The 22092-nt window shown below is 41.5% G+C and overlaps 1 protein-coding gene across 1 annotated transcript in view; it reads right to left on the reverse strand.

Moving 5' to 3' along the window:
• Nucleotides 1-21142, reverse strand: part of LOC134533644 (dnaJ homolog subfamily C member 21) — a 398541-nt gene extending 377399 nt beyond the window's left edge. Inside the window, exon 1 of the mRNA XM_063371171.1 lies at nucleotides 20999-21142. Within this exon, the coding sequence (XP_063227241.1) occupies nucleotides 20999-21104 (106 nt within the window). The 5' untranslated portion in view covers nucleotides 21105-21142. The remainder of the gene's footprint in view (nucleotides 1-20998) is intronic.
• Nucleotides 21143-22092: the final 950 nt, after the last annotated feature.

Below are 22092 nucleotides of genomic sequence, written 5' to 3' on the forward strand. Positions count from 1 at the left end.
GAGCGGGAGCAGTCCCCGAACAGGGGTCGCTGCCCAAGAGCAGGGGAAGGTCGGGCAGAGGGGAGGAGCGGGAGCAGTCCCCGAACAAGGGTCGCTGCTTCTCAAGAGCAGGGGAAGGTCGGGCAGAGGGGAGGAGCGGGAGCAGGCCCCGAACAAGGGTCGCTGCCCAAGAGCAGGGGAAGGTCGGGCAGAGGGGAGGAGCGGGAGCAGTCCCCGAACAAGGGTCGCTGCCCAAGAGCAGGGGAAGGTCGGGCAGAGGGGAGGAGCGGGAGCAGTCCCCGAACAGGGGTCGCTGCCCAAGAGCAGGGGAAGGTCGGGCAGAGGGGAGGAGCGGGAGCAGTCCCCGAACAGGGGTCGCTGCCCAAGAGCAGGGGAAGGTCGGGCAGAGGGGAGGAGCGGGAGCAGTCCCCGAACAAGGGTCGCTGCTTCTCAAGAGCAGGGGAAGGTCGGGCAGAGGGGAGGAGCGGGAGCAGTCCCCGAACAAGGGTCGCTGCCCAAGAGCAGGGGAAGGTCGGGCAGAGGGGAGGAGCGGGAGCAGTCCCCGAACAGGGGTCGCTGCCCAAGAGCAGGGGAAGGTCGGGCAGAGGGGAGGAGAGGGAGCAGTCCCCGAACAGGGGTCGCTGCCCAAGAGCAGGGGAAGGTCGGGCAGAGGGGAGGAGCGGGAGCAGTCCCCGAACAAGGGTCGCTGCTTCTCAAGAGCAGGGGAAGGTCGGGCAGAGGGGAGGAGCGGGAGCAGTCCCCGAACAAGGGTCGCTGCCCAAGAGCAGGGGAAGGTCGGGCAGAGGGGAGGAGCGGGAGCAGTCCCCGAACAAGGGTCGCTGCTTCTCAAGAGCAGGGGAAGGTCGGGCAGAGGGGAGGAGCGGGAGCAGTCCCCGAACAAGGGTCGCTGCCCAAGAGCAGGGGAAGGTCGGGCAGAGGGGAGGAGCGGGAGCAGTCCCCGAACAAGGGTCGCTGCCCAAGAGCAGGGGAAGGTCGGGCAGAGGGGAGGAGCGGGAGCAGTCCCCGAACAAGGGTCGCTGCCCAAGAGCAGGGGAAGGTCGGGCAGAGGGGAGGAGCGGGAGCAGTCCCCGAACAGGGGTCGCTGCCCAAGAGCAGGGGAAGGTCGGGCAGAGGGGAGGAGCGGGAGCAGTCCCCGAACAGGGGTCGCTGCCCAAGAGCAGGGGAAGGTCGGGAAGAGGGGAGGAGCGGGAGCAGTCCCCGAACAAGGGTCGCTGCCCAAGAGCAGGGGAAGGTCGGGCAGAGGGGAGGAGCGGGAGCAGTCCCCGAACAGGGGTCGCTGCCCAAGAGCAGGGGAAGGTCGGGCAGAGGGGAGGAGAGGGAGCAGTCCCCGAACAGGGGTCGCTGCCCAAGAGCAGGGGAAGGTCGGGCAGAGGGGAGGAGCGGGAGCGGTCCCCGTACAGGGGTCGCTGCCCAAGAGAAGGGAAAGGTAGGAAGGAGGAGCGGTCCTCCAGAGAGGTCGCTGCCTAAATAATACTGCTTAAGTATTCTGTAACTTTTATTAACCCAGAAAATAATGGGAAGAGCTTTCTGCCTGGGACAAGTCAATTTGGCGCCTAACGTGGGGCCAGTCAGCTTGGATAACCTGAGGACCTCGCCCTGCCTCTACGAGAGCTATCAGCACAGCCGGAGAAAACATCCACTTCCAGGAGTGAAGACAACACCTGGTGGCGCCCAACAGAAATACCGCAATGGAGTCTACACCGTGTGCCACCTCAGATTGCCGTACCCAGGATGGACCCCAAACCCCCTGCGTGTGTTGTAGGACATTATTCCACTTGCAGTGTCTGGGACACAATAATCGAGACATCGATCCCCAAGACTTCATCCACATATGCCAAACCTGCCGAGAACAATTGCGGGACCAGAAGCCAACATCAGTTGTTCCACGCCGATGCTTTGCCCGAGACTGCCCACGGACTGCCCTAGTGCTTACCACCTGCAAGAGCTGCTATCGGGAGTACCATCTATCCTGCTTAGGCTGGGATGACACCCAACTGAACCTCACAGAACTCTCTTTCAAGTGCGGGATATGTAGGAACACCCCAGAAATTCCCAGTGGCGCCGAAACGAAGATGACACCGAGGCCTTTCCGGGGACAAGACCAGGAGGATCCTGTCAAACAGCTCCAGCATTGGGAGCAGGCCCTACAGACCCAGGGGATTCCCCAGGGCGAATGGATTGACCATGTCGGAGGACTACTAATGGGGGAAGCTACTAGATGGTGGAATAACCATGAAGGGCTGTATGACACCTGGGAAGAGTTCACAGGGGGCTTCCTGAACCATTTTGGAAGCCAATCAAGACTGGCAAAGCTTACTGCCCAATTATATGGTACCAAACAAAAGGAAGGAGAGGATGTCGAAAGTTTCTTACTACAGAAAAGGAAACTTTATAAGAGGCTACACCCAGGGAGAGACCCAAATGAATTTCTTCCTACCTTGTTGGAGCTGGTGCGGCCCAACCTACGGCCATTTCTACGGCATCCGCCTCCCGAGAATTTATCCGAACTTATGGTTCGAGCCACTGCGGTGCAGCGAGACTATCTCGAAACTAGGGACACTGTAACAAGTAAACCTTGTTAACCACCAACCCTGGTACAAGAATATGCTACCCCCAAGAAAAGGTTGCCAAAGTGTTGGCACTGCCCTGAACAACACTTTCGCAAAGACTGCCCAGTGCTCCGCTGCAAACAGTCTGAAAGGAACAGCCTCAACACAGTAGACCCCTGGAGGGAAAGAGTGGTGCCAACGAGCCCTACCCCTACACCGAAGGTAGAAGACCTCAACTCCCAAGCTCGGCTCGAAGGTAGACCGACCCCGAGCCTTATGTGCGTACAGCACCACCCACAACAAGAACTGCCAAGAGTCAAGGTGCAACTGGACTCACAGCCCATTCAGGCTCTTATCGACTCAGCCGCCACCACTAATTATGTGCGCGAGAGTGTTGTGCAGATAATAGGGACCCCTATTAATTCCCAACCCCAAATGGCACAGCTTGCCACCCAGGGATCCACCATGACCTTACTGGGCAATGCTGTGGTACAATGCTGCATAGCTGATGTGGAGATGGAGATCCCATGTCTAGTCGCAAAGGACCTTCGAGAAGAACTTGTGCTGGGCCAAGTTTGGCTCACGCAGCAGCAGGCGATATTGGACTTTGAAGATCAAACTATACACTTCGGACGAACGTCCCGCCGGACTCTTGACTGGGGCACCAAAGGAATGGGTGACCTGAATGTCCCTAATCAAAGTGGTGTTAAACCTAAACCTGGAATCTGCACTGAACAACACAGAGACCAACGTATGGTTGTGTTGACGCAAGGGGACCAGAGACCTCAAGAAACTCCTTCCCTTCGCTCTGCCACAACCAAGCTAAGCCAAAATAACTCGGGCAGTCGTTTTCAGTGGTGCCAGAAAGGAGGAACCCCAAAGGGGAAATCGACCATGCAGTCATGGAGACAGCTGCTGAGCGGCGCCCTCTCAAAGGCAAGATGCCACTGGAAGAAAGAGCCTTTTCCAGACCGAGGAATATGGTTTTCCCAGAACAGGATTCACCTGCAGCCATGGAGACGGAAAACAGATCTGTCCAAAAACCCCGAACCTCAGGAACCTACTAGCCCCTCTCCACCAGGACAACTACCTCCAGGACCCTACGACCATGGGAACGGCTGGCAGACCAGCCCGCTACCGACTAACCTCCGCGAAGTGTAGTGGCCAGTGTAGAGGAGCCAGCCCTGGGACTGAAGCCCAGCGTGCTGACTCCTGGCATGTGCAACGATCCCAGACAAGGCCACAGAGGGAGGGGGGGCGAATTGTCATGTCCACCTGTTTGGCCTCGGCTGGTATGATAGCACAAGCCCCAAGTGCGCCACCCATCCTACATAATCTATGGGGAGGAAAGTTAGTTCGCCACCCGCCCCTAGATGGCAGACAAAGGGGAATGTAAATTAAGGAAACTTTGTCTACCTGCCCAGCCTAATTCAGGACAAATATGTAAATACCCAGTGTTGTAAAAAGAAGCCTTTAAATTATACAAGTGAAGGTAAATAGTATTTAATTCGAATATGTATGCACAGGAAGGGTACAGATGTGCCCTCCCTGATGAATATGTACATACATTGTATATTTACTCTGGCTGAGCTAAGCCAGGGAAGAAAGCTCTTCCCAGTATTTTCTGGGTTAATAAAAATGACAGAATACTTGAGCAGTATTATTTAGGCAGCGACCTCTCTGGAGGACCACTCCTCCTTCCTACCTTTCCCTGCTCTTGGGCAGTGACCCCTGCTTGGGGACTGCTCCCGCTCTCCCCCCCCCCCCCCTCTTCCCGATCCCTCCCTGCTCTTGGGCAGCGACCCCTGTTCGGGGACTGCTCCCACTCCTCCCCTCTGCCTGGGACAAGTCAAAAGCATACCGCCGTGGGCGGAAGTGCGTCCGTGAATTATGATAGAAGGAAAAAGTACGAAAAGGCGTCTCTTCGTCTGGGTCTATCCCGACGCCGGCCTTATGTAAATTGATATAATTAACATAATCTTGTAAAATAATATAACTTCTGTGATTATAAAAAAATTTGTGCTGTAGAGACTAAGACCGTGAGTATTTACAACGGGATCCGGCGGCAAATAGATAAATTATCTGCAAATTAGTTAGAGGCCTAGAGCCTAAGCTAAAAGTTGCCATGTTTTTTGCTGGATAGCGTCACTAGCACGGAATTTTACAAGTTAATACTATTGAACACTATAATTATATTCCAATCAACTACATATATTTCGGACAATTTTGAACATTATTTTTTTTTTAATTCGTTTGAACTTTATTACAGATTTGGATGATTATTTCAGAATGATTTAAAGTAAATATTCTACTCAGTGGTCTGAAAGCAAAACTTATGCTAACCCTGAGCACTAGCCGAGGTGACAATATTATTTATTGAAGGAATTTCATAATAATTCTTTAGTGTTTGTATATTTTTACTGAAACTGATCGACGTTAAATTACAGAAATTTGGATACATTAACCATTAAACTCTTTCTCGTATAAGAACTTGTGACAAATGATAATTTTAACGTAACGAACTTTAGTATAAATCTTTGCCTACATATCTCCTGAATTTTTAACCAGTCAATCTAACCATGAAAACCACAATTAACCTGATTAATTCAGAATATTTTTCTCACTAATAATCTGCACAATTTATCACTATTCATAACAACACCATTAAATTCCCACTGTGTGGCAATATAAGTGTTAATGTCGTTGTGTTATTGTTTGTCTAGAATTAATATGGTTCAGTGTATTTGTTATAGTTGTTTGCAGGTCTTTTGTCATTAAACTGTGTGTTTTTTACATTGTAATACCCATTCACTCTACACAATTACATTTTTTTTGCTTTTATTATTTTAATTTCATTTGTTTCCATAGTTATTTCACTACGTCCAACATTTATAACGGACACTCACTTAACATAGCAACGGCGCCCAATAAATTATAATAACTTTTAATTAGCTATGTTTTGCCTATTGAATAATTGAAATTATACGAGAAATAGATACATAGAGTCGACAAGTCAGATCCAAACCATATACAAACACAATACATAATAAATATATAGAGTGATAATATATACATAATGATTTGATTGTATGGGGGGAATATCAAGCAGAACATGACTTGAGGTTACAACAGGTACTACAAAGAGCTAAAGAAAATGGAGTTAAATTCAACAAGTCAAAATGCAGGATCAGTTCTTCAGAGGTAACTTATGTTGGGCACAAAATCAGTTCCAACGGCATTAGCCTTAATGAGTCAAAAGTCGAAGCAATAAGGAACATGCCCACACCTAAAAATAAGAAAGAATTAGCCACTTTTTTTGGGAATGATCACGTATGTATCAAAGTTCATCCCTCAGGTAAATAAAATTAGTCATCCCCTGAGAGAAGTTAATAAACTGCATGCAGCGTGGCAGTGGAATGATCACCATGAGCAGGCATTTAGGGAACTTAAGTGCTAACAAAAAACCCAGTACTACAGTACTATGACAGAAATAAGCCGATAGTTTTATCAGTCGATGCGTCTAGTCATAGCCTAGGAGCAGTTATATTTCAAAAGCAGTTGCCAGTAGTATATGCAAACAAAACACTTAACAAAAGTGAAGAAAATTATGCACAGATTGAAAAAGAGTGTCTTGCAATACTCTATGGTTGTGAGCGCTTTCACCAATATCTGTGTGGAACCAAGTTTGTAGTACAGACAGATCACTTACCTCTCATTTCTATTTTTAAAAAACCCTTAAATGAGTGTCCGTTGCGATTGCAAAGAATGCGCTTGAGGTTACAACCATACGAGTTTACCCTGGAGCATGTCCCGGGTAAAGATCTCATCATCGCAGATGCTTTGTCGAGGCTAGGGGAAAAGAAATCACAGAATAGTGATGTTTGCCAAGAAATAGAAGCACACGTAGGGCTAGTAATAGCTAAGTTGCCAGTCACACAATGTAGACTAGAACAGTTTAAAGTAGAGACAGGTAAGGATCCAGAATTGCAGGCAGTAATACAGCTGGTTAAAAAGGGTTGGCCAAAAGACAAGAAAGAGTGTGCGGATGTCACAAAACCTTACTTCATGGTGCAGGGTGAGTTAAACGTAGTTGATGACTTGTTATTTAAGGGAGAGAAAATTGTAGTTCCTAAGGCCCTACGGAAGGAGATGCTGAATCGGGTGCATTATAATCATTTAGGTATATCTAAGTGTAAACATCGTGCCAGACAACATTTGTACTGGCCTAATATGGGTCAAGAAGTAGAGAATGTGGTGAATAATTGTGTAATTTGTATGAGGAGCCCAAAGAAAAATGTCAAGCAACCAATGTACATGAGAGAGGTACCAGGTGGTCCGTGGCTGGCTGTAGGCACGGATATTTTCGCTCTTTTCCAAAAGAATTATGTGTTGGTGGTGGATTACTTTACTAAGTTTGTGGAAATAGAAGAACTCAGAGATATGTCTAGCGAGGTTACCATAGATAAATTAAAATCAGTTTTTTCTCGGTATGGGATACCGAACATTGTGTATAGTGATAATGGCCCACAGTATGCCAATGCGAAATTCAAACAATTTGCAGAGGAATGGCAGTTTAACCATGTCACCTCCAGTCCACAATATGCACAGTCAAACGGGCTAGCAGAAAGACACATACAGACAGTTAAGCGGATGTTAAAGAAAGTCGGGGTAGAGAACAAGGATGTCAAGTTAGCAATGCTGGAATTAAACAACACTACGCTAGAGGGAAACTGGAAAACGCCAGCAGAAATGATGTTTGGTCGTCAACCAAACACCATGCTGACAGTGGGTAGAGATAGTCTGGAAGTACATCAGGCAGACAAGGCAAAGCTCATTAGCAGACAAAACAAACAACAGGAGTATTACAATAGGGGATCAAGAAGGCTCAAGCCTTTCAAGCCAGGCGATAATGTATTCTATAGCAGACAAGGGGATCAGGAAAGGACCATGGGGGCAGGTACTGGGGTACTCCTCCAAAAGACCACGATCTTATGTGATTATGACCCCTGAGGGCAAGCAGGTTGAAAGAAATAGAGTTCACATACATAAAGGAACTAACAATTTTGAGTTCAGAGTTAAGAACAGGATCGACGAGGGGGAAGGAGGTGAGACAAACAGGCAGGCGAGGGGAAGAAGGGAAAGTATAGACGAGGACTTTAAAGGATGGGATCATGAGAGTAGGGAGTTTAAGGAAACAATACGGTGGGATAAACATAACAATCAGATGTTACACCACGATGACAGTCAGTTAGCCACGGCTCAACCTGCCACCACTCTCACAACACAAAGTGGACGTCATGTACATAGACCTAAGTATTTGGAGGAGTACTGTTAAGAAAGGGAGATGTAATAGTAGAGAAATACATGGATCGCCAGGAGGAAGTTGTGTAGCTAAGGTTGGCAAGAAAGGACAGTGAAAAGATGGAAGCCAACAAGGAAGTGTGTGTTTTCTATAATAGTATTTTATATCCAGTGTAATCGTAATAAAGAAGTAGTGAACAAAGAATATGAGGTCTCTGTTTAATTACTATAAATAGGAAGTACAAGTGTAATCATAACAGTATTGAGGAAGACCAGACAAGAAATGTAGGCATAACATCCATGATGAAAAGATACCTCTCACTCATATCGAATGAACTGTCTGCTGCAAAGGCCGAATGGGACCTCGAGGATAAGTAAAAATACCTGTTTATGCAGAGGGAAAGTTCGATTTATGCATTCCCCTATCAATGCTGCTTGGATATGCAGAAAACTCCAAGCAAATAATCATTAATTCGAATGAAGAGTACTCACTGTTTCCAGGCAACATGCACGTTAATGCAATAGTCTTTGCTGCAGATAATCCGCAGGATGTTTCACTAACACTACAGTCAATCGAGTGGAGGTTGCCAACCATCCAACTCAGAAATATGCTGAAGAAAGTAGGATATGGTAAGAAAATTGGTGTATGATCCCGTTCATGGAGCCCAGAAATGTATCCTGGCTTGCCTCAAAGGCAACGTATCAAGTGGATGGTAAAGTACAGCTTAGCTACGGGAAAATTCAATCCATTATAGTTGGGATTCAGACTGGAAGACAGCTCAGTGCAGGAGTGTACTGCTTCTAGTTCCATACCTGTATCTGGACATGAACATGGACTTTGATAATGCAAGATTTCTTCTTGCATATCAAATGTACGCCAAGTTTCAGCAAGTGTACTATGGTCGCGGACAGTTGCCAGTACTAAATCTATGCCATTTCAAAAGCAAAGTTCCGTTAATGGTGCTTGATGTTTCAAAACAGAATAATTGAATAAATACAAAAATTATCGACTGTAGAATCCCGATATTGTCTGGCGATATGCCAGATACCTAACAATCATCTCATAAATACTGGCATAGTTGCAAATGTAATTTAGTTGCAAACACATATTTGCTAACATCAAGATGTGCTGCAAGATTTTTAGAGTCAAAACGGATTCATGCTCAAGGAGATTGCTGTCACCTACGAATTTTACATTCACTTTCCGTCCTCTGTATCTTTGGCAAAGACTGCATGAACCAAGCCACCAGTACAACGAATGACTAACCAAACATTATTATGGTTTGGAATGGGAGGAAGGAAAATTTTTTTATCACCAAGTGATTACTACTGCAGAATCCACAAGGTATAATTTATCAAACGAACCCGAAAGGAATAAATGGCTGAGCCAGTTATGTGACAGTCCCGATGAAATCGTAAGCTTGCAGACTGACTATGGCTGTCCTTATCTGCGCAAGCTTAGTGCAATGTATGGAAAGCCGCCTAACATTTGCGACAAGATTGGACTTGAATGGAGCTATGCTTGATGCAACTCGCAGCTATTGCGTAAATGGTTGTTCGATTGTGAGTAGACTTGTCTAAACCTGCATAATTCCTGTATAAATAAATATGTGCAACAGTTTGTAACTTCAGTTGTCGTCCAATCTACAAGAGATGTTTTCGTTCCATCATGCCAACAACTGTCCAAAGCAATTATTCATGATGTCGATATATTTTTTACTGTAAGCCATAACTTGTTAAAGTCAATATTTAGTGTCTTTCTATTGCTTGCTTTATATAGTAATGCCTTTGAATATATATACTGTATAGAAGTCGCCAGCCCAGGTTAAAAATTCTAATACGGTTTTGAGGTAGTTGGTTAATTCACCGCCGCAATCGCCACCATCTCTAGGGCATCGACTTGTGGTGGTCCCTAGCGGACAAGTGTCGAACTCTTCAGACACCCCTTCCCCCTCCTGTTGAACGACGTTGAGCTGCAGTGAATGATGGTTGAGGGGTGCGGGGAATGACAGCGGGCGACAGTGCTGCGCTCTAACGTATAAATAACAACTAAGACGATACAGGGCGTTACGGCAGCGCACTGCAGCGGTGAAGTTCCCAAGCTGCTCATTATACGCTTCTGAAAAACGTAGAGTAAATCCTATCCACTTGCGACTTCTATACAGTATATATATTCAAAGGTAATGCCGTGGTTCGTATGTTACAGTGATTACCATGACTAGTTACTGAGGAATCCTTGGTAGCAGACACCTCTGATTTCTTTCATTCTCAGTGTATGAAGTATTCTATGTGTATAACATTTAATCGTCAATAAATGTACTATTGTCTCTAGTCATTCCGCTTTATTTTGCTCACCAGGTCCACGCTTCGTCACAAACATGCATCACTCTGGTAGTAGAGCGAGTGTGTAATGCGCCAATAGTAGTATACGTATTTCCTGGTACAGGCTTCGGCTAGTGGTCCGGTGCCGGTGTTCAAGCTGTGGATCATGATGACATTGACCTTCAAAATTTGTCAAAAATTATTAAAAATGACTCAAAATCTACAATTTCGAGGGAAATCTTCCCGTTTTGAGGGAAAATTTTCCGTTATATTCCTACAAAATTCAAAAATGCAGAATTCCAAGAACCTCAAAAAACTTTTGCCTTAGAAAGAATACAAATTCATAACAATAGCTTAAGATTCCTAAAAGCTGCTGATAACAGGAACTTGATCAATTTAAATAATTTAATTTTTGACCAAATAATTCCCGAAAAAAATTCCAAAAAAAAATTAAAAAAAATTGTCTACTTCAAATGTTTAGTTACTTAAAAAATTGTCTACTTCAAATGTTTAGTTACTTAATCGATTTCGGTCCTTGGTTCGATTTCAGGCTAGGGTAAAAAAGTAATTAATTATTAATATATTTAAAAAAATCTAAATAAAACATTAAAAAATTAATAAAAATGTCTTACATCACACCCACCATCTTCGATTTTGACCTAACTGCTGCAATTATGAATACGACTGCCATCTTGAAAATCCCTCATTTTTGTGCTAGAAATTCGGAAAAACTTTAAAAATTCATAAAAAAATTTAATCAATCAAATTTTAATAAAATATTATTTTAAAAATACAGTTGCCATCATTGTATCTGGAAAACATTGCATATTTCGTTACGCCCGCCAACATGGATGTATATGACGTCATTGTTGCGCATTTCTTTATGGTCTTCATATTGGATTATAGATCGTTGCAATATTCGTTTTGGCCGCCATCTTGGAAATCCATAATTTTTATTCTAGAAAGTCGGAAAAAATTTAAAATATGTAAAAAAATTGAAATTTAAGTAAAAACACTCCGCCATTTTGAATTATGATGTCATGGCCGCCATATTGAAAATCGGTAATTATTATCAGATTTTAATGGGAAATATTTAAAATTTATAAAAAAAATCATTAATCAAATTTTAATAAATTATTATTGAAAAATGCACTTGTATCATAGAGTGCTCGGTTCAATCCTTCTTCCACGAAAGCCACCGACATAATGACCTTCCACCACTTATGCCAAGGTATATATATATATAGCCATCTAGTATGTCGTTACGTCTGCCATCTTGTTTTCGTCTGCTGGAGGCCACCATATTGTTTTCGTCTGCTAGAGTGCACCACAAACTTATTAGTTTTATTTTTACCTGATAGAGTGCAGTAATAATTTATTATTACTGTGGCACCCACCATCTTGAAATTTGGATGCCATCTTGGAAATTCCTAATTATTTAGCTAGAAATGTCTAAAAAATTCCAAAAATCATCCAAAATTCCAGCAATTATTATACTGATAGAATCGATAGATTCCTGTCCTAAGTTCGATCCTTGGTCAATGCAAAAAGAAAATTAATGGTAAATTGACTCTTATTCAATAAATCATGTTGAAAATCCTAAGGAGGCTTAATTTTCTCATATACCAAACTTCAGTAAAACGTTATGATCGTCATCTCGGATATTTGTATTTATTGAACTAGAAATTCGGAAAAAATAAAAAAAGTCATTAAATACATTTGCAATTAATATACTGATTGATACGATCGACTCTTTTCCTCGGTTCGATCCTTTGTCAATTCAAACAAAAATATATTTAATTAAATAATATATCAATGTAACATAAAAGAGTCAGGTTAGAAAAAAAATGATTATATAAATCCTATACTTCTGCAGGAACACTTGCTAAAATTATCAATCTTATAAAACAATTTTTGTGCACTGGCTTGAACTGTCTAATTCTTAGCTCGAATCGGTTTAATGAAGACAGAGACCAGCCAGATCCTTTGCCTACACAGTCTTTTTCTACCCGACAGAGTTTCTGGATATTGTTTTTAACATACTGCTTCACGTCGTTTGAATTGTAAATGGGAGAATTCGCTGTCTTGAATGCACACTTCTTCACTATTTCCTCTAATGGATATGGTTTGTCATATACACAGTCCCACCACAAGTTATATTTTAATGGTCCATATGTAGTTACTTCATTAGTAAGTTGATTGATAATGTTCTGCCTAATATCGTCAAGTAAAGTACAAATGTATTTTGACTCACTAAACGTATTTAAATAATAGTAGTTTTTCAACGCTCTACGAAATGCAGATTTCACCAAGTGTAACCCGTTATAATTTACCTGTAATGCACCGAGAACTGTCTGAGACTTATATTCATGTCCAGGCCTCATCACATTCGGTTGCTGAACATCAGTTTTTGTGTTTGTACCTATACGAGTCTCCAGCCTAAAGCGAGGAGTCGAAATGTCTGCAGGTAGTTCTACAGTAGGCAGACGGACTTCACCTTTACATTTTTTTCGCATGTCTTCACAAACTGTCAATACGTGTAAACCAAACATGGCACTCATCGCAGCGAAACTTCGTACGAGAAGGATTCTTTACACATTTGCTCCTATCATGTCTTCGTGCATCATATAAAAATGCGAACGACATATCACGGTAACTGCAAGGATGTCTATTTGATGAAGCCGAACCTTTCAGACCCGAACCAGATGATGATGTCGCTGCAGTTGTATAAACTCCAAGTGATCTCTTATGCATATCGATGCATCGTTGTTGCAGAGAAACCTTTACTTTCTGCCGTGCAGCACTACTTCAGCATGTCTTAATGTGCTTTTTCATATTATCATGCCTTGCAAATTGCTTGCGACATTGGTATAGCTTAAAATGTTGCGTAAAATAGATTCCTAGCATTTTCTCTCTTCTCGTGTTGCCGAGGATTATTGATGTTTGAGCATTGGCGTAGCTGTGTTCATAAAGTTGGGGGGGACAAATAATGATTTTGATGTCATGTAAACCCATTCCCCTCCCATTAAGACGGGGGGTCCGGGGCTTCTCCACCGGAAATTTTTGATTTTAAAAGTGCAAAATAGCTCTTTTTAAGCAGTTTTGGTATCTAACCATTGGATACATCGATGTTAAAATTATTATTGTTTCCTTAAGATACAATTTTATGAGTGAATAATTTACAAATAAAATTGGGCAGAAGGCAGGGAGGACACAAGCTCTCTTTTTTTTTACTCGAATGGAATTAAATGTATTATTTTAGAATCATATTTATATTTATAAATTATTTTCTACAACTAATTCACTTACGATATTTTCAATCTAAATTAAAAGACATGTACACTTTGAAACATTAAAAAAAATTGTTTACAATTCATAAACTTTGCTTTCTTGTCCACATAATAGGCTACATCTTATGTCACGACTACTTTGACTGATTAGCCCTACACATTTAAAATCTCCACCACACATCACTATTCGATACCTTAAATATCACTGCACATTTTTTTGTATTAAGTCTTTCTGCTGTACTAGTGCCTGACTGCCTGTAGCTCGTTATCGTTTACCAAACACATGTCCCCGTCTCTCATTCTTACTTATAAATTGAGACGTGATGTTGTTTAAATCAAGTACGTCCAGCTCATGTTGATGAGCATGTAGTACAGCTACATGGTTAAGTCTTGCCTGTGTCATAGTTGATCTGAAAAATTAAATTTAATGGTAATTACTTTCCGACACATGAAAGTACAAAAACAATATTTATTAAAGCCAAATAATCTTTTTAAGGTTTCACGAAAAATCAAACATACCTACCAGAGATAAGTTTTAAGCCTTTGTAGAGAGCTGAAACTTCTTTCAGCTGAACAAGAAGAGCTGGGTACAACAAGCAGCAATCTCAAAACCACTTCTATATTTGAAAACAGCTGCCTAACTTCTAGCACAGAGTTCAATAGTATTTTTGATACATCCTTAACAGATTTTGGCTTATGCTTCTTCAAAAATAGTTCAACTTCAGTCTTCAGTAACTGAGAATTCACTTCTGGATAACTTGCTAGCTCGTCACAAATTTCTCCCTTGAGCAAACAGTCCTCCATCTTCTGCATTTTCTTTATGCCTTCTTGGTTGAATCTGGAATGCAGCCCACTAACAGCAGAATCGACCATCATGATGACCATCATCCGTTCGATGAAGTTTCAACATGAGCATCTTCACACTGTCTTTTGGCTATTGAAAAATATGCTAAAACAGTTTTTTGTCTTTTCATTGTCGATAAAATGAAATGCTAATGCACACGTAAGTAGTTTGACTCTACATCTACAACTCTCTGGTCTACTGCTCAACACATGTTTCTACACCACTACTCCTAACACCCAACACGACAACAAATTAGCGAAATACTTAAGGTTATTCAAGGAATGTGCAAGTACACTAACAGACGATATGTATAGGTGTATGATACACGAGGAGGGAGGAGCTAAGCTGCCTAATGACAGCAGACATTAGATCTGGTTGCAAAGTGGAAGGGGCGTAGTCTTGCAGGTATAAGTACTCTATTTCAAATAACATCGGTACGTTTTGACAGTTTAAAGTTAAGTAACTTTACTATTTGTTTTTGAATGTTATAATTTCGATGCAGGACTACGCCGACACGTGTTTGGAGAGATTTCTGCCGTCGGGATGGCTCGAGGACGCTGATCGAGAGTCAGTGGAGTCCCGAGCGAGGCGGCGAGTGGGTCCCGGCGAAGGGCAAGTGCGACGGCGGCGGCGGAGTGCGGCGACGGAGACCCACGAGGGGTGCGGCCCAGCGAGGCGTGTGGATTGTGAGAAACAAGTGACTGGAGGAAGCGACATTTTTTTTAAGTACAATTTATTAATTGGAATTTTTAGATTATTAGCTAGTAATTTAAAGTGGCAATAAATAAAACTGTGTGTGATAAAAACCTTTAATTGGGCTATCCTTTACGAACCCACAGTAAATCGTAACAATATTCTCAAATAACATTAATGCTCGTCGACATGAGAAGAGAGACTGTACTAAAAATCCTCCTCGCAAAATGTTTGGCTGTGAGAAATGCCACAAGCAGTTTGCCAGAAAACATAATATGAAAACGCACTTGAAGACATGAAGAGGTCGTGATGCATGGCAGAAAGTGAAGGTTTCGCTGCAACAACGATACATCGCTGTCCATACGTGTACATTAGAAATTGGTACAACTGTAGTATCATCATCATCTGGTTCGGCTCTGAAAGGTTCGTGTTCATCGACTAGACATCCTTGCGGCTACTTTGATATGTCGTTCGCATTTTCCCATGATGCACGAAGGCACGAGAGAAGTAAATGTACGAAGAATCATTCTCGTATGAAGATTCGCAGTAATGAGTGTCATGTGTGGTTTACTTGTATTCACAGTATAAGATGACACGCAAAAATCTGAAAAGGCGAAATCCATGTGCCTACTGTGGAACTACCTGCACACATTTAGACTCCTCAGTTTAGGTTTAAGTCTCGTATGCATACAAGCACACAAACAGATGTGCTGCAACCGATTGCGATTATATCTGGACATGACACTAAACACATGCCTGTGCTCGGTGCATTACAGGTAAATGATTATGGATTCCACTTGGCGCAATCTACTTTTCGTTGAATTTTGAAAGACTACTATTAACTAAATACACTCAGTGAGTCTAAAGACATTTGTACTTTTCTTGACGATATCAAGCAGAACATTATCAATCAGCTTACTGATGAAGTAGCAACAAACGGACCTTAGAAATATAACTTGTGGTTGGATATATGGTAAACCATATCCGTTTGAGAACAGAGTGAAGAAGTGTGCATTCAAGACAGCGAATACTCCCATTTACAATCATAACGATTTGAAGCAGTCTGTTAAACACAGTATCGAGTTACTCTGCCGGGAAGAAAAAAAACTACGTAGGAAAGTTATCTGGCTGGTATTTGTCTTCAGTTAACCGATTGGAGCTAAGATTTAGTCAGTTCATGCCAATGCAAAACTAAATTTTTATTATATTGTTCCTTAAACAAGTATTCGTGTAGTAGTGTAGGATTTATGTAATAAATGTGTTGTTTTTAATTTAGTTATTTTATTTCTTAAACATGTTATATTTTGATAATTTTATTTAAATTAAATTTTTGCTTTGACGAAAGATTGAAGAAATCACAGTAATCCATTGAATTCATTAGTAAATGAATGAACAATTCTTCTAACGAATTTTGGAAATTTTCCCGAATTTCTAGCTAAATAACACATTTCAAGATGGTGGTCAATATGTAATCATCGGCTTACTTGAGACTAGTATACTAGGAACCTAAGCTGCTTTTAGGATTATTTTCATATTTTATTGAATAAATATTTTTTACCTAAAATTAACTTTTTTTATCGTCCAGTGATCGAAGCGAGGATGGATATGGATCTAATCCATCATTATTTAAATAAGTGATGTTTGATGAATTTGGGGATTTTTGCAGATTTTCTAGCTAAATAAATACAGATTTCCAAGATGGTGGTCAAATGTCAAGATGGCGGGTGCCCTGGCAATAAATAATTACTGCACTATTGCGGGTAAAAATTAAACAACTAACATGGTTTTAGCGCCCTCTAGCAGACGAAAACAATATGTCGGATCCAAGATGGAGACCTCTATCAGACGAAAACAAGATGGTAGACGTGACCTCATACTAGCTGGCGATATATATACCTTGGCATTAGTGGTGTGAGGTCAGTCTGTCTTTGACCTCCGTAGAGGAAGGATCTGTTGCCATTTTAATTTTTTCTTTAACCGGGTTTGAATTGAGGACTCCGTGACATAAGTGTATTTTTTACTAAAAAATGTATTAAAATTTAATTATTTTTTATAAATTTATAATTTTACCCATAAAAATCTGATAACTACGGTTTTTCAAGACGGTGGAAGTGATATAAAAATCCAAAATGGCAGAATTTTTTAATAAAATTTTAATAAAACATTTTTAATTATTTTAAAGTTTTCCCGAATCTAGCTTAATATTCACAGATTTTCAAGATGGCGGACATAACGAAAATGGCAACAATGTCGTCACCAATTTGAAATGGCGGTCATGGAATCCTAATTGTCAAGTTCATGACCTAGGTGGCATATGGAGGCTTGCTTTTAGAACTCTTATGCCGCTTTTAGAACATTTCTTTTTAAGACATTTTTGAGGAATAAAATGGGAAATTTTCCCTCAAAACGTGAATTTTCCCCCTCAAAATATGGGTGAAAACTTCATATTTTTTGGCGGAATGTTTTCCCAAAAACTGGAAATTTTGGTTATTTTGGCGAATTTTTGGCAAATTTCGGGTCATTTTTGGCAATTTTGGTTTTCAAGGTGAAGGTTATCCAAGATGGCGGCTCCACAGCCTGAAGCATGCCGCCGGAAGAACTACCGCTGCTACTTCCACACGCGGCATTACCGTATACAACCTCGCAACTCTGCCTCGGGCTTGCCAGTGACCGTCCAATCACGACAGCTCCTGGTTTCACCGGCAGCGCTCTGTCTGCTTCATGCGCCTTCAGCGGCTATTTGGCGTACCACTCACCACCACATTTTATAAATAAGTCATTGTCCAATTAATAGCGCTAAAAACACAATAAACTTTTTTTTTTGTTTTCTATATTATATTTTAATGGACACATATTGTTATAATGTCTGTTTTGTAAGGGTTTAAGAATCTTTATTATACGTTTAAGATGTAGGGAATGGGAAAATTCATATCTTCATGTAATCCCAATATTCCTAAGCCTAAAAAATATATATATTTATTAAAATGAATGAACTACCAAAAATAAATAATTTTTTGTGAAATCTCTAAATATATATAACTCAAAGGTGACTGACTAACTGACATAGTGATCTATCAACGCACAGCCCAAACCACTGGATGGATCGGAATGAAATTTGGCATCCAGGTAGATGTTATAAATGACGTAGGCATCCGCTAAGAAAGGATTTTGATTAATTCTACCCCCAAGGGGATAAAATACCACTCACTGACTCACTCATCACGAGATCTCTGAAACTATACACCCGATTGGCTTTAAATTTAGCATAGTTACTCATTTTGTGATGTAGACGCTCACTAAGAATGGATTCTGCGGAAATCCGATCCCAAGGGGAGTTTCGGGGGCGTAATATATCAAAATTTCCAATTTTTGGTAGGAAATCACCATGGCAACGGCTGTTGCTTTGTTGATGCTTCATTCGTCTCTATGGCAACGACTATTTCATTGTTAGTGCAGTCCTCATCACCGTTGAAATTTTGGCGGGTACTTTAAATATCAAAAATTGCCCTTTTTTTCAAGTATGTATATTTTACAGACTTGAAACTTCACAGTAATGTACCTTATGTTACGCAGGATGACATTTTCCGAAAATTAGATCCCATGGGTGGTTAAAACCAGGCAACAGTGGGTACTTTGTCTGCATGAGAACAGGATTTTGCATTGTTCATGCCTTCTGCGTCTCCATGGCAACGGGCATCGCGCGGCAGTGGCGTACCCACAAGGAGGGGCATGTATAATGAGCGGCGCAAGAGTGATCTGCCTGTAGACTGCCGTAGCGAAGTACGGGTACATCAGTTGTACGTTGCGTGCACGAGTCTGGAAACCATCGGTTCTATTCATTTTCTCTTCGGTACATTATACAGCATTGTAATAAATTTTCACTGAATTTGTTTTTATTTACCATTACTGTAAATGGGAGATGTGGCTTAATTTTTTTCCATTAGTATAGCCGTGCGAAGCCGGGTCGGGCAGCTAGTCCTAAATAAGTATGGTTTATTAAAAATAATAAACCACATAATCCCAGTCCAGGGTACGTTTAGAAAGAAAATTGTATTTTTGTTTGAAATTATAACAATTACCCGTAGTAATACTACGTATTTCATTTTAATCCATCAAAAACTGTTTTCAGCAAAACAATTCGGTGAAATAACTATCTCTTCAAAGGGATGGCTGTTTAAGAGACATTAAAGCACCTGCGTTGCCCGAGAAATCCGTCTGCACTTGACAGTACTACGCATTACGCGATAAAGACTGGTTTTGAAAATGTAACTAAATGTATCAGTTTCTTTAATGCTTGCTCAAGATTATTTTTGTGAGTGTTAAAATGGTTAAAATGTTTTGAAATAACGCATGCTATGTAAGTATCGTCACTGCACATGGATTCCTGCAGCTGCACACACACCATGCCATTAAGGGTCTCACTAGTTCAGTACCCAGCACATAGAGCTGATGAGACACTTGTTGCACGTGCGTTTATCGCTCTTAACGCCTTATTTTCTTTGATTTTCACGTGTTAGGCTAGCTTCTAAACTCATATAAATGAAATTAAAACTTAATTAATAAAAGTGATTAGGTTAGGCATCTCGTGAACCTCGTGATCAATAGACATGTGAAGGTTGAAGCAGTGAAATGTGGCAGTGATGATATTACTTTATGGGGAAATGGAAGCTCCCTTACAAACCACGTCCACCAAGTTTTCCACTTAAATTATCCAGTAAAATTTTCTTCTTTGGGAAACACGTCCATGAAAATTTCCAGCAAGTTTACGAACAAACTGTGTGATATTATTGCTGAGCACAACTTTGAGACGCGAAAAAAAAAATTAACGCTTTGTTTATTGAGCTATGTAGACTGCTGCATCTACTCGCTGCCGTCATAGCTTCCATTTGCCGTTCATTAGCCGGTTACAAGCTTGCCTGAGAGAGTCGAGACCTGCCATGCTCGCTGTTCCACGGCTACTTTCATAACAACTCTTGCCCAGTTAATATTGTGACGAATTTTTCCAAAATTACTATTTTCGAACACTTCCTGAATTATTGAAGCATATAAAGACTATTCGGTTCACACTAACCCGTCACCAGCCTATCATCCAACATTTAGTCACCTGACCAATTAGCAATCAGAGCTAAATCAATTATATCCAAACACCGGTCAACATTTCACGAACAACATACAATATTGTGTTCAATTTTCAGTAGAGTATACATATTGTTTTTTTTTTATTTTGTACAATTTGTAATGATGTGATATAATTACCATTTCTTAGATGATGGTGTGTGTGTGTGTGTGTGTGTGTGTGTGTGTGGGTGTGTGTGTGTGGGTATGTGGGTGTCCCTGTCTCCCTGTTACCTTTGCTCACAAGACAGAAAATTGCAATCAGAAGTGTGTCTGATATTTGAATTTAAAATAATTATATAAGGAACTTAACTATAGATAAATTTCAATCATCTTCAGTTCTGTTTATTTTGATTATGTTGTGAATTGTTACTCTTATATTGTAAATCCTACTTGGTGAGTCTTATTTCATAATGTCAAAATTAATTTATTTAAGACTGAACAAATTAGAGAATAGCACAGGAATAAATATATCCCTTTTTATAGTGTCTTAAATGTTGGCCCTTATAAAAATGTATGAAACGACGAACTAAATATATTCGTTTAGGACATAGTCATTTCACCGTGAGAGTTTTTATTTTTATTTAAGTTGTCCGATGTAGAGTGGAAAGCGAAACAGTAGCTTCTTCAGGAAATGTAATAGTGATGAAACATTATACCCATAAAATAAACTTCAGCTAACTTTAGCAAACTTCGTGGTCCGTATCCTCTTAAACTACTCAAAAGCTAAACAGTTCAACATCTTTAGTTTTGAAAATACAGATATTGTTGGTCTTTACAAGCATCGCGTTGAGAAGCCATGCTTATTATTTATAATTTGCACGCTGATGAAAGCATTTGTCCTGGGATGTCAGAGGCAGCTGAGCTCGCAAGCGCTGGTGTACCTGCACTGGCCGTGCTGCCGGCCGCCGTGGTGTTGTTGTTGTTGATGACGGCGTGGAAGAAGGACGCGGCTGCGCCCAGGCGCGAGTGCTTCAGGATCCAGAACATGCTCGCCGCAGCAGCCCCCTCCTAATGACCGGCCGGGACCAGCGCGCCGGCAGACTGAGGCCACGCCTCCCGCCCGCCCGCCCGCCCGCCCGCCGCGCGCGCTGCTCTGCGGCGCTGCCTCGCACTAGCACAGCCCGCGCGCTCTTACTCGCGCCTCGAGCAGCGCCTGTTCGCCTTCATCTTCTCATGCACTGTCACTGTGCGATATCAGGTGGCTACAAGAGCAGTGCATAGGGAGGATACATCCCCCCGCAGTTATGCAAGACAGAATGTTACTGTGTGAGGAGCTACGTCACACACGGTTACTAAATAAGACCATGTGTCAAGATGTTAATGTCAATAGTATTGTTATTTTTTTTTTCGAATTCATTCATTTTTTTCAAATATGTTCAAATTTTAAATTTTATCCTTTTTTTAAATCCTCTCTCCACCCCCGATAAAAAAAAAAAAAAGCCTGTATCCGCCCCTGCAGGTGAATGACCAGATATTACAAAGCAGAAATCTTAAAAGCAACCGGAAAGTTTTACATGCTGTTAAATGATGCACTTGTTGATAACTTTTGGAAATTAGTACTTCAATGTCCACCAATTTACTGTCGCTGTGCTAAACTTTTTGATACTTTAAAAGATGCGCCTTAAATTCGCATACAACTATCCATTTTCAGGAACATCTACAAACTCCATCACGCTCTCGGGCTGGGGCACGCAGATGTTTGCAAACATTGTGCCAGTCTCCACTGGAGGCATCCGTGCCTGTTGCAGGAGCATTATAACAACTGTATACATGCATAATCAGTATAAAAGTTGAAACAAAATAAAATGAACAAATATTTAAAAATTGCAAGCTACTGTTCCAACACTCGCCAGTGATGTGTAAATATCTAACCCAGGTAACGAGCAAATTCATGTGTTCTCACGTTGTAAATAAACTTATAATACGAAACTCGGACACCGAATTTAACGTGGAAATATTTAAAATATTGCCGAGC

Source organism: Bacillus rossius, chromosome 7 (genome assembly GCF_032445375.1).
Source record: "Bacillus rossius redtenbacheri isolate Brsri chromosome 7, Brsri_v3, whole genome shotgun sequence".
Lineage (NCBI taxonomy): Eukaryota > Metazoa > Arthropoda > Insecta > Phasmatodea > Bacillidae > Bacillus > Bacillus rossius.